The following is a 12,472-nucleotide window of genomic DNA, read 5'->3' as shown; positions in this document are numbered from 1 at the left end:
AATATGATCCTTAGACACTGCAGGTAGCAACTGAGTCTGTGCGGCACTGTGGAGGAGGGCCTCTTCCCGGCTGGACTACCAGGTAAGGGGCAAAGTGTAAAATGCAGACTCCCAGGTCCCATACACTGAGATTCTGATTGGCTAGATCTGGGATGGGGCCCAGGAATCTGATTTTTAAATAAATGCTCCAGGTAATTCTGTTGCAGGTTGCCAGTTTGGGAAACAATGTTCTAAGGAACATGCTTTAGAAACACAGCTCTAGGGAACACTTTTATGTGGGTTGCACAAACTTTACGGGTAGTTGCTTCTGTTTCTGACCATATACTTTTACAAAATGAACACTGGTCAAAAGACCTTTTGAGGAGCTTAAAGAATCCCTGACTTTTTTTTTTTTGGCTGCGTTGCGTCTTTGCTGCTGCACGCAGGCTTTCTCTAGTTGCAGCGAGCAGGGGTTACTCTTTGTTGTGGTACGCGGGCTTCTCTTTGCTGTGGCTTCTCTTGTTGCAGAGCACGGGCTCTAGAGCGTGTGGCCTTCAGTAGTTGTGGTACAGGGGCTCAGCAGTTTTGGCTTGTGGGCTGTAGAGCACAGGCTCAGTAGTTGTGGTGCACGGGCTTAGTTGCTCTGTGGCATGTGGGATCTTCCCGGACCAGGGCTCGAACCCGTGTTCCCTGCACTGGCAGGTGGCTTCTTAACCACTGCGCCACCAGGGAAGTCCCCCTGATGTTTTTAAGGTACTCATTCAAGACTCAGCTGGGTTTATGGGCTCTGAAAACTCATTTCTCCAGATGCTACTTGGAGAATAAAAGTCACCTTCCAGTCATACTTGGAGCACCCAGAAAAAGGTGATTCTGGGTAGGCCACTGAAGCCAAGGGAAATGACTGGGACCACAGCTCACATCACTAAAATGTGCTCGGACACCTAATGTGAACATTGAGTCTTAGCTGGGTTTCAGGAGTTATGTATGTTTGATGGTGAGCTGCAAAATGCTACATTTCTGGAAAACTATTTGGCAATGGGCCTTAAAGTTCATATTCTCTGACCCAGTAATTCTATTTCTAGGACTCTGACCCAGGAAAATAATGAGAGAAGTATGCAAAAACCATACACAGAGATGTGCATCACAGCCATGTCTCTGACAGCCAAAATACTTCAGACAACCTATGTGTCTGTCAACTGGGGAATGGATCAACTGAGTATACAGCCTTTCGAAAGCATGTTGTCTACAGCAAACCAAAAAGCTTCTGCACAGGGCTTCCCTGGTGGCGCAGTGGTTGAGAGTCCGCCTGCCGATGCAGGGGACGCAGGGTCGTGCCCCGGTCCGGGAGGATCCCACATGCCGTGGAGCGGCTGGGCCCGTGGGCCATGGCCGCTGAGCCTGTGCATCCGGGGTCTGTGCTCCGCAACGGGAGAGGCCGCAGCAGTGAGAGGCCTGCGTACCGCAAAAAAAAAAAAAAAAAAAAAGCTTCTAAACAGCAAAAGAAACGATCGACAAAATGAAAAAGCAACCTACAGAATGGGAGGAAATATTTGCAAACCACATATCTGATAAGGGGTTGATATCTAAAATACATAAGGGACTCACAACTAATAGCGAAAAGCCAAATAACCCACTTAAAAAATGGGCAGAAGACCTGAATAGACATTTTTCTAAAGAAGATATTCAAATGATCAATAAGTACATGAAAAGGTGCTCACATCACTAACCATAAGGGAAATGCAAATCAAAACCACAATGAGCTATCACCTCACACCTGTCAGAATGGCTTTTATCAAGAAAACAAGAGGGCTTCCCTGGTGGCACAGTGGTTGAGAGTCCGCCTGCCGATGCAGGGGACACGGGTTCGTGCCCCGGTCCGGGAAGATCCCACATGCCGCGGAGCAGCTGGGCCCGTGAGCCATGGCCGCTGAGCCTGTGCGTCTGGAGCCTGTGCTCCGCAACGGGAGAGGCCACAGCAGTGAGAGGCCCGCGTACCGCAAAAAAAAAAAAAAAAAACAAACAAACTCAAAGAAACAGATTGGTGGTTGCCAGGGGCAGGGGGTGGGGAGTGGGAGAAATGGGTGAAAAGTGGTCAAAGGGTACAAACTCCCAATTATAAGATACACATATCCTGGGGATGTAAGGTACAGCATGGGGGCTCTAGTTAACAATACAGTACAGTATATTTGCAAGTTGCAAACAGAGTAGATTTTTCAAGTTCTCATCACACACAAAAAATTGTAACTATGCAAGGGGATGGATGTGTTAACTAACCACACCGTGGTAATAATTTTTTAATCTATACGTATATAAAATCACTATACTGAATATCTTAAATGCATACAACGTTATATGTCAATTATATCTTAATAAAGCCGGGGGTAAAAAGCATATTATCGAGGAATTTTCACCACATGCTCACAAAACAACAGTTACTGAGAATGTTGCTATACACGTATACATATACATAAAAACGTACTCTGCAAAATGTTGACATATATACCTATATACCCCATATAATGACAATTCTTTGTTTATCTACATCTAAACATAAAACAATAGAAGGAAGTCCACCACAATGTTAATAATGATCACCTCTGAGTCATTTCTATTTTCTTCTTTACAGGTCTATTTTCTAAATCAGACAAAATTTTAAAATTAAGCTATACCCTTTATAAATCAAGTTTTCAGAGAATTGTTAATGAAATGGGAAATGCGTATTACATAATATCAAGTGAAAATATAGGATAAAAATATATATTCAATATGGTACCCATTAGTTTTTTTTTTTTTTTTTTTTTTTTTTTTTTTTTTTGCGATATGCGGGCCTCTCACTGCCGTGGCCTCTCCCATTGTGGAGCACAGGCTCCGGACGCGCAGGCTCAGCGGCCATGGCTCACGGGCCCAGCCGCTACCGCGGCATGTGGGATCCTCCCGGACCGGGACACGAACCCATGTCCCCTGCATCGGCAGGCGGACTCCCAACCACTGCGCCACCAGGGAAGTCCCCCATTAGTTTTTTTAAAATTATGTGTGTGTGTGTGTATATATATATATATATATATATATATACATTATATATAAATCAATCCAGGAAGATACCAATAACTGTTGTCTCTGTGTACTGGGATTATAGGTAATTATTTTCTTCATTCCACTTGTGTATCTTTTCCAAACTTTCTACGATGAGAATGTGTTAGCATTTCCAGTAAGAGAACCCAATCAGTTGCATTTTAAGCCACAGTTTCCACGAGGACCATTTCCTCTGGTCCCTGTTGGGAGCCCCTTACAGCTGGGGTGTGCTACGAGGCTCTGAGGAGCAGCTGCATCTCCTGAGCTCCATCCGCAGCCCGGGATGAGCACCCACCTCGCAGGAGCAGCCCATTCACACAGGCCAGGTGAATGGCAACTACAGGGAAAGGATCACAACAGCGAGCATTTACTGAGCTCTTCCTACGTAGCCTACTCTGTGCCAAGTGCTGTGCGGGCATCAACTCTTTGAACTGGATGAGGCTGGTCCTCATGCAGCTAGGGGCCTTCTGTCTAATTCCAAAGCCCGTGCTCTTACCAACATCAAACTCCGGTAAGGAATCCGCCTTACAAGAATATCTTTATGGCAAGTCTGTTTCTAAGCAGTGCATCTGCTATGCCCAGGACCTCCTTTCTGATCCATTTATGTAAGAATAGTGTTAAATTTTTACTTTGACCTATAATGATTGCTCCCCGAGGTCGTTTTTTTTTTTTGTTTTTTTTTTTATTCGTTACGCGGGCCTCTCACTGTTGTGGCCTCTCCCGTTGCGGAGCACAGGCTCCGGACGCGCAGGCTCAGCGGCCATGGCTCACGGGCCCAGCCGCTCCGCGGCATGTGGGATCCTCCCAGACCGGGGCACGAACCCGTGTCCCCTGCATCGGCAGGCGGACTCTCAACCACTGCGCCACCAGGGAAGCCCCCCGAGGTCGTTTTTATAAATAACACATCACACGGCTGTTCTTGTTTTCATTCTACCTACCTTCTCTTCTGATGGGTAAAAGCCAATTGCTCTCATGACAAAAGGAAGCTCCGACAGGCAGATGTGTTCCGACACCTTTCTGGTCTCCATTGTATCAATACCTTGACTACGGAGCTGAGAATAGTAAAAATAGTCTTCCAGCTCCTATGTGGAAATGAAGTGGAAACACAACATGCATTTTTGGCTTAAGTCTGAAGCAGCCATTTAGACTTCAAGGACATTTTCTAGAAAGTACATTTTAAGCTCAGTAGGGAAAACAGCTTTGGCAAAAAGCAAGAAGGCTAACCCCGGGCACATCTGTTTTACAGACTTAACTAGATGTTACCAGGAAGTGTTTACTCTGAGGATAGTTACCCTGTAGAATCTTCCTTCCCTGCCACCAGACACCAGACCATAGAATGGGGTCAGGTCTTCGCCCCCAAGAGAAACTGCTGCCTCCAGGGCACTAGAACAACGAGAGAAACATCATTATTAGCCAGCAGTCAGTCAGGAACACAACGCACTGCAAGGCTGCCCAGCTGTGGACCTCCGGAGGGTATTACAGCGAGGATACAGCTAGGGTCTCTGTAAACTTGTTAAGTAAATTCCCTCCAAAATGAAGCTGCAAATGGAAAATTCAATTTCAAGTGTGGCACCCGCCTTAATGACGATGATATTCTCTCGTGGATGACAGGGCAGACGCCTGGCAATTTGTCTGCAATCTCTGGGGGGAGGGAGGGAGGGAGGGTGGTGAGTCCACAGTCTCCCCAGTGGCCCTCCGGTAACTTTAGATCTGCATGTGACCAGAGCCAGAAGAATGGGACGTGGCACAGGTGGGTGGCGGTCGCTAATTGCTTCCATAAAAACTCTGGAGGCCGCAAGGGACCCACGCCAGTCAGATAAAAATAGCCCTCTGCTCTCTAACACAGGGTCAGATTTTTCCAAAAATAGGCCCTTTAAGTGGTAAGAAAACCTACTTTTTGTATGAGGCTGACTTTACCTCATACAAAATGCTAATAATAATATGAAATCATCTTAATAATCCACTAACTGGATTTTTGCTAATCAGACCATTAGCCGCTTTGTAGGGTTATTAAGACAGACTTTGTGCAGACCATGGCGGGGAAGTGGTTATGTATACAGAAGCTGGAGTCAAAGGGACATGCCTGTGAGCCCTGGCTCTGCCACTTGCAAGCAGTGTGACCATGAGCAAGTGACTTAGCCACTCAGGGCCTCAGCTTCCTATTCTGTAAAATGGAAATAATTACAGGGTCTGCCTCAGGGGACTGTTGTGAGAATTAAAGTGAGTGCACAGAGAGGATTCCACGTGAAGCCCTTTATTTTTCTCCTGTGATGAATCTTTGTTGAGGTGTGGGGTTGATGCGAATCCCAGCCCCAGCACATTACTCCATTGCCTGGGCAGATCACTGAACCCCTTGAGCTAGTTCCCAGATCTGTACAACAGGAATACCAACAGTGCCTACGGCACAGGATGGCTGTGGGGACACATCAGACAATACATGGAAAGCCCAGGGCCTGGCTCAGGACTGATTACTGTTGAACTGGGTGTTGAGGTGCACCTACAGCTCTCCTGCAAGAGTCAGCCACAGAACAGTCCTCGGTCCTCTTGTCACAGCCCCGCACGAGCCCCACCCAAGCAGGCTGCGTGAGGTCCATGGAGCTGGTGTACTCTCCAGGTGGGCCTGGGGTCCAGGCGGGCCTGAGGACCGTCTCCAGTAGGGCTCAGTCTTCACCTGGCTCTTGACTCTGATATTACCCATCGAGGCAGGTGTCCAGCTGAGAGGGCTCCCGCTCTGTGGCCTCCAGGCCAGGCCCAGGCCCAATCCCAACAGGCTCTGAGGGCAGTGAGGCCACTATTGGCCATTTGATTCTGAAGCAGGGCCAGGTAAAGGCCCAAGTGACATGGAGGAGCCTGTCACCACCTGGAAGGCCCCAGGGGACAGGCTCACAGAGCTCTGGATTCTCTGGGAACGGCCCTCCAGCAGTCAGGACTACACCATGTCCCCTGCTTCCTGGCCACTGTCAGCTCAGCTGACCTGAGAGCCAGAGGGACAGGGCTGGGCTTGTCCCACCAGAGCTGGGGCAAGAGACTCCCTCTCTCTGGTGTGAAATCTGGGGACTGTCAGTGGCCAAGTTCCCACTGAGTGACGAAATTCAGCTCTGCAGAGAGTGACAGCAACAGCAGAGGCGAGCTGAGAGCAAACGCTGAGGGTGGGCTGGCCTGCTCTCCCCGCAGTGCGGTGACCCGAGACCCCAGGACCCGCTTGTAACTTCCCCTTTCTGCCTAAGTTGGGTTCTAATGCTTGCCACAAAAAAAGAGGTCATTGGGGCACAAGATGGAGGTACATTTATTGAAAACCTACTGTGTGTGTGCCCAGAAATATACTCAGTGCTGTGGGGAATGAGCTAAAGCCCAAGAAACAGTGAGCACAGCAACCAGCACATAGCAAGAGCCCAGTAAACGCTCCCTAGGGGGGGAGGGGGAGGGGGAGGAGGGAAAGCAGGGGGAGGAGAAAGGGCACCTAACCCCAAGATCTGGCCCTTCACTTCCCCGTGAGCTCAAACCAACAGATGGTCCTTACTTGCCAAATGTGTTAGAGTTGCACCTCCTACTCCTGGGCCTTACACACCATCTGTCGGGGCTTCAGACCAGGGTAATGAGCAGAACTGAAAGTCTTCCGGATTCACGACAAAAAAATTTATAAATAGACTTTACTGTTTAAGAATACATCAGTTTTATGTTTTTCACAGTTGTTACTGTAAATACCTTATGCCTGTTCATGGATTATTTTATTCTAAAATATTTTGTCAAATGTGTATCAACCAAATTAAAAACAAAGGCTTTCATGTTAGCAACAACAACAACAAAAAAAGCGGGGGGGGGCTTCCCTGGTGGCGCAGTGGTTGAGAGTCCGCCTGCCGATGCAGGGGACACAGGTTCATGCCCCGGTCCCGGAAGATCCCACGTGCTGCGGAGCAGCTGGGCCCGTGAGCCGTGGCCGCTGAGCTTGCGCGTCCGGAGCCTGTGCTCCGCAACGGGAGAGGCCACAACAGTCAGAGGCCCGCATACCGCAAAAAAAAAAAGGGGGGGGGGGGAGGGGAGGGAGGGGGAGAGGAGGGGGAGAGGAGGGGGAGAGGAGGGGGGAATAGCAATGGTAGAAATCACCACCCTCAAAACAGCTCTGAACATGGTGATAATATCCCCATTTAACAGACGGAGAAACTGAGACTCAGGGAAGGGAAGGGACTTGCCTCAGGTCATACAGCAAGTAGTAGGGGAGGTGGGATTTGAATCCAGGTCTTTCTGCTCTTGTCTGAGCAAGGCAGCAGGATTACAGGGGGGTATGAGGTTGAGCACAAAATGGGGGACTTTAAAACAGATGCCAGACAAGGAGAGAAAGAGGGTGGCCTGCCAGACAAGACAGGGGGAAAGATGAGGGAAGGGGTCTCCCAGGGGAAGTTTGAGATGCTGCAACGATAGTTTGGGGGCCTAGGAGTGCACTGGTTAAAATAATGTGAACGTGAGAGGACTTATCATCTTCATTTCACCCTACGGCTCACCACCGGTAGATCTGGTAGGGAATTTTGTTTGTTTACTTGTTTAGGGTTTTTATATTTCTTCCCATTAGTGAAGCACCGAACATATTAAAACACCAGAAGCAGCAATGAAGTGCTAATTAGTTTATAATGATCTTTTGTCCCTGAAACAGATTAAATTGAAATTCTCAGAAGCCTGGACTCTGGCCATGCACAGGAAAGCTACTGGAAAGTGGGTGCTTTTTTTTTTTTTTAAATCTCTACTAGTGCAGATCCCAAGATGATTGAGAAGAGGACAAAAACGAAAAAAGGAAGACTGTTCTCTCACCAGGGTGTTGCTTGCCCCATCAGTCCAGGTAACAGGTTAGTGTCCAAGAATTAAGCAGCTCATTCTGGGGATGTGATCAGGAGGTTCTTTTCAAGGGGAGAGCTCACCTCCAGCTTCTAAATTCCCAAGATCTGCCCTCTTAGGTGAAGGCAGAGGTGAAGGTCAGAGCTGCAAATGCAAACTGAAACCCCCGCGGTTCCAAAGCGGATTAACCTGGCTGTTCTTGCTCCTATTCAGGTTAAGGGGCGATGTCTGCACAGAAGAAAGATGTGCACGTGGCAGACAGTAAGGGGTGTGCTTTTACTGGGAGCCATGAATCAGGTTTGTTCTTTTAGGGAGCTTGGTGCCTCCGAGCTGCTTTTACCCAGCTCCTCAATGGGACCCTGGCTGAGAGGCAGGGGCTTGGAGAAGGTGGTCAGGCAAGGAACTGGCTCTGCCCTGGGGCTGCTCGCTGAATTTGGGGAGATGAGAGGATCACCACAGTGGTTGCCCCCTTTTTTAGTAACAAAGATCCTGAGCTCATAAGCCAATGCCTTTATAAGGAAGAAGAGACAAAAGGAAATGATTAATTTGCTGAGTCCTTATCTCTGTGCTGTGTGCTTTACATATATCAGCCTACCTGATCCTTACAAGGATCCTGTAAAAGTCCCTATTTTTACCCCCATGTACCCCATTTCACAGACAAGGAATCCAAAGATCAGAGCTGCTAAGAAACCTGCCCTCAGGCCCACAGCTAGCAGAGAGTAGGCTTCAGATTTGAACCCTTGTCTCTTTGACTTCAAAGTCCGTGTCTCTCTGATGCTCAACCATGCAATTCTCCAGCCTCGCCCTAGGCAGAGATTCTCAGCTCAGGGCAGGGGGGTGAGAAGAGTAGACTGAAAATACACATTTCAAATGATACTCTTACTATTTCTGTAACACACTCTTTGGAGATTCAGGCTAGATCTCTCTAACTGGTGTGAATTTGCAGGTGGCGACAGGGTGAGAAGTAACTCATGGGGCCCGGCTGAACAAGGTGGAATCACATGGCCTCACCTGCAAATACCATGGGTCCCTGGGACAGAACAGTAACCTTTTGTCTGCACATTAATGTGAGCGGGTGTCGCGGGGAGCACCCCAAAGGCAATGCCTGAGTCTTGGCTGTCTTTGTACCCTCAGGCCTAGCACAGTGCCTGGCATGTCGTAGGGGTTTAATACCTGTCTGCTGTTCCTGAGTGAAAAGAAGGGGTCTCCACTTGACACCCTTCTTATGGGGCCAAGCTTCTCGCCGCATCACGTACCTTAAATTGATTTCCCACTGCACCACCGACCGGTCCTGCCCTCCTGCTGTGAAGGCGTAGCGGCCATCATAGGAAACGTCCATCCCAGCCACCCCGCTGGGGTGGCATATAAGAGCAGATGTCTTATGTGGGTTGCCATCAACTGGTAAGATCTGAAGTCCAACCTAGAAAGGAAGATGTAACTAGATACTCAGACTCAGATAACCGGGCCCCAGGCCGGGCCTGGCAGGGTCACCTGTAACCTCCAGATCTGTTTAAGGGAAGGACCTGTGTATCTAGAACCAGCCATCTCAGTGTGTGAGAGCTGCATTTCCCATGACTGGGGCTTAGCACACACTGTGCCCTGCACGGTGGTCCCTTGGGAGAAGAGACGCAGGTTCCACCAGGGACACAGAAAGGAAGCTTCCCTCCTATCTTCATGGTCACATGTCCAGGCTTTTCCAGGACAATTCTGGCGCCTTCCCATATAGATTAGTCATCAAATATACAACTAAGTGTAACCAACTTGTATGTCTTTATAAGATTTTTCCTTGTAAAGAAATCAGAAAAGAAGAACCCCTTGGTGGACCATGTGTCTTGTACTTTTGGGAGCAGAGAAAATGAGGTGACTCTTCTGAGAGTCATTCCTGCTCATTCATGGCCATTTTCACTGTGAAGCAGGATGGGAGTCGTGGGCTTGGCTGTGAAAGCTGGCGTTCTTGAGTCTTGAAATACCTGAGACTGCCTCCGGCTCCAAGTACACGGTCACCTTACGGGGCAGAGAGCAAAGGGCTGGTACCTTGTCCCTGTTAATAAACACCATGTAGCGCTTCTGAAGTTCCAGAGGGGTTTTCACTGGGAGGATTTGTATCTGCTCGATGGGAGATCCGTAAACTGGCCCGAGGAGTGTCTTTCTGCAAGAGAAAAAAGGAACGCTTTCTAAATTCCACAAATCCCAATGCAGGTTTTATAACTCACTCCCTTTCACGTTGCCCTATACTTTTTAAATTCTGAATTTCCTGTCTTGCTGCTTAGCTAAGCTCATTGTAAGAACCTCTCCCTCAACTGCTAACAGCGGCCATAAATAAGGGGCAACAGCTCCAAACGGCAAACGCTCTGGGGAAACTCTGCTTGTGAAGGATGCTCTTCACAGCCGCGGCTCTGACTTTCCTCCTTGACAGCTGAGTGAAGGGAACATTATGCCTCGAGAACGTGCATGCGAACGAGGGATGGGAAAAACGCTGCAAGGACGGGAGGAAAGTCAGCAGGGTGCGAGGAAACACCCCCATCCCCACAGCAGGGCCAAGACCTCAGCCTGGTGTCCAGACAGCTGACAGCAGGTCTACAGGCAACGCGCGGATCCCCAAAAATCCATCTGCGCATCAAACTGTAATGAATCGCACCCTCACAGGAGTCCGACTTCTGAATTCAGACACTCTTACGCTAATTAGGAATCTGATCTGAAGGGAGGCTCCCGGACAGGACCTCAAGCCCAGAGGTGGATTTTCCCTGAAGCTGGCCAGACTTGAGCATCAGGACCCCTTCCTTGCACACATATCTCCTGAGGCCTGGGAGGGGCACTAGCCATTTTTTATTCTTTTTTTTTTTTAATATGTATTTTTTACAGTATATCCTTGTAGCTTATTTTAATTAATTAATTAATTAATTTATTTTGGCTGTGTTGGGTCTTTGCTGCCACACGCGGTCTTTCTCTAGTTGCCGCGAGCGGGGGCTACTCCGCTGCGGTGCGTGGGCTTCTCACTGCGGTGGCTTCTCTTATTGCAGAGCACAGGCTCTAGGCGTGCGGGCTTCAGTAGCTGTGGCCTGCGGGCTCAGTAGTTGTGGCTCGCGGCTCTAGAATGCAGGCTTAGTAGTTGTGGCACACGGGCTTAACTGCTCCATGGCATGTGGGATCTTCCCGGACCAGGGATCAAACCCTTGTCCCCTGTATTGGCAGGTGGATTCTTAACCACTGCGCCACCAGGGAAGTCCCCACTTTTTATTCTTAATTATATATATATATATTTTAAAAGAGGACCCACAAAGCCAAATACACTTCACACCCCACAAAACTTGGGTCTGCCCCAGGGTAAGGACGGTAGCTATTTCATCTTATTATATTTTAAGCCCCTCATCGTTTGGATGTGTTTTCTCCCCGTGTCCCCTGCACCCAGCCCGTGTCTGGTGGGAACAGGAGATGCTCCTTGTATGTCTCTCTTGAGCACCTCTCTGTGCCAGGCACCGTGACGGGAGGTCGGGACTCGGAAATGAGTGAGATTTGGTTGCTAACCTCACAGCCTTGCAGGAACAACAGACATGGAAGCACCATGAGGGGAGAAGTGGGATGACAGGCAAATTCCCGGCACGGAGCCTGCACTGAGGAAGGAGTGATGGGACATCTGTGAGGAGACATCTGAGCTGAGTTTGGGAAGGTGAATTGGAAAGGCAGAGAAAATACGGAGGTAACGGAAAAACAGGCAGTGGGCACAGGAGGTCAAAGGTATGGGACGTGGACTATTGCTTGAAAACTGCAGAAACAGTAAAGGAGAAAGAAGGCTGGTGGTGGAGGGAGGTAAAACCGAAGAGGTGAGCAGAGGTGAACTCTGAAGGCGGACTTGACCGTGACCACTGGGCTGCAGGACGCAGGAGAGTATCAGGCTGGACGACCCAGCATCAGGTTTACGTGCACAGAGGATTAGGTGAAATGTTAAAAACACTAAAACGACCAGCTGGTAAACAATGCATCGGCAAATTATAGGTCACCCTTTTCTAGTCGTTTGAGTAGAAATGTTTAAGGACTTTCCTCCAATATCATTGAGTGGGTAGAGGCAGGGAAGAGGATGGTTAAGAGCACAGGCTCTGGTTTGAATCCCAGCTCTGACCCTTAAAAATTAGGGGCAAGTTGTGGAGAAACTGGAACCTTCACATATTGCTGGCAGGAATGTAAAGTGGTGCAGCTACTTTGGAAGACAGTCTGGCGGTTCCTCAAATGGTTAAATATAGTTATCATATGATCCAGCAATTCTACCTCTAGGTCTACATCCAAGAGGAATGAAACAGATGTCTACACAGAAACTGATACACAAATGTTCATAATAGCCAAAAAGTAGAGACAACCCAACTGACAACTGATGGATGAATAGACAAAATGTGGTCTGCGGATACAATGGAGTACTATTCAGCCGTTAAAAGGAATGAAGAACTGACACAGGCTACACCATGGATGAACCTTGAAAACATGATGCTAAGACACAAGACACCAAAAGTCACATATTATATGATCCCATTTACATGAAATGTCCAGAACAGACAAATCCATACAGACAGAAAGTAGACTGGTGTTGCCAGGGGTGGAGCAG

General features: G+C 48.5%; 1 protein-coding gene across 2 annotated transcripts in view; it reads right to left on the bottom strand.

Moving 5' to 3' along the window:
• WDR66 (WD repeat domain 66) overlaps window positions 1-12,472 on the bottom strand; it is a 68,341-nt gene that overhangs the window by 14,944 nt on the left and 40,925 nt on the right. For both annotated transcript variants that reach the window (XM_032603013.1, XM_032603014.1), the window contains exons 16-19: window positions 9,913-10,027; window positions 9,135-9,298; window positions 4,344-4,434; window positions 3,990-4,133 (exon numbers count right to left, since the gene is read on the bottom strand). In XM_032603013.1, the coding sequence (XP_032458904.1) occupies window positions 3,990-4,133; window positions 4,344-4,434; window positions 9,135-9,298; window positions 9,913-10,027 (514 nt within the window). The remainder of the gene's footprint in view (window positions 1-3,989; window positions 4,134-4,343; window positions 4,435-9,134; window positions 9,299-9,912; window positions 10,028-12,472) is intronic.

Source organism: Phocoena sinus, chromosome 14 (assembly GCF_008692025.1).
Source record: "Phocoena sinus isolate mPhoSin1 chromosome 14, mPhoSin1.pri, whole genome shotgun sequence".
Taxonomy (NCBI): Eukaryota; Metazoa; Chordata; class Mammalia; order Artiodactyla; family Phocoenidae; genus Phocoena; species Phocoena sinus.
The sequence above is the reverse complement of the archived record's forward strand: the minus strand, read 5'-3'. Positions and strand labels throughout refer to the sequence as shown.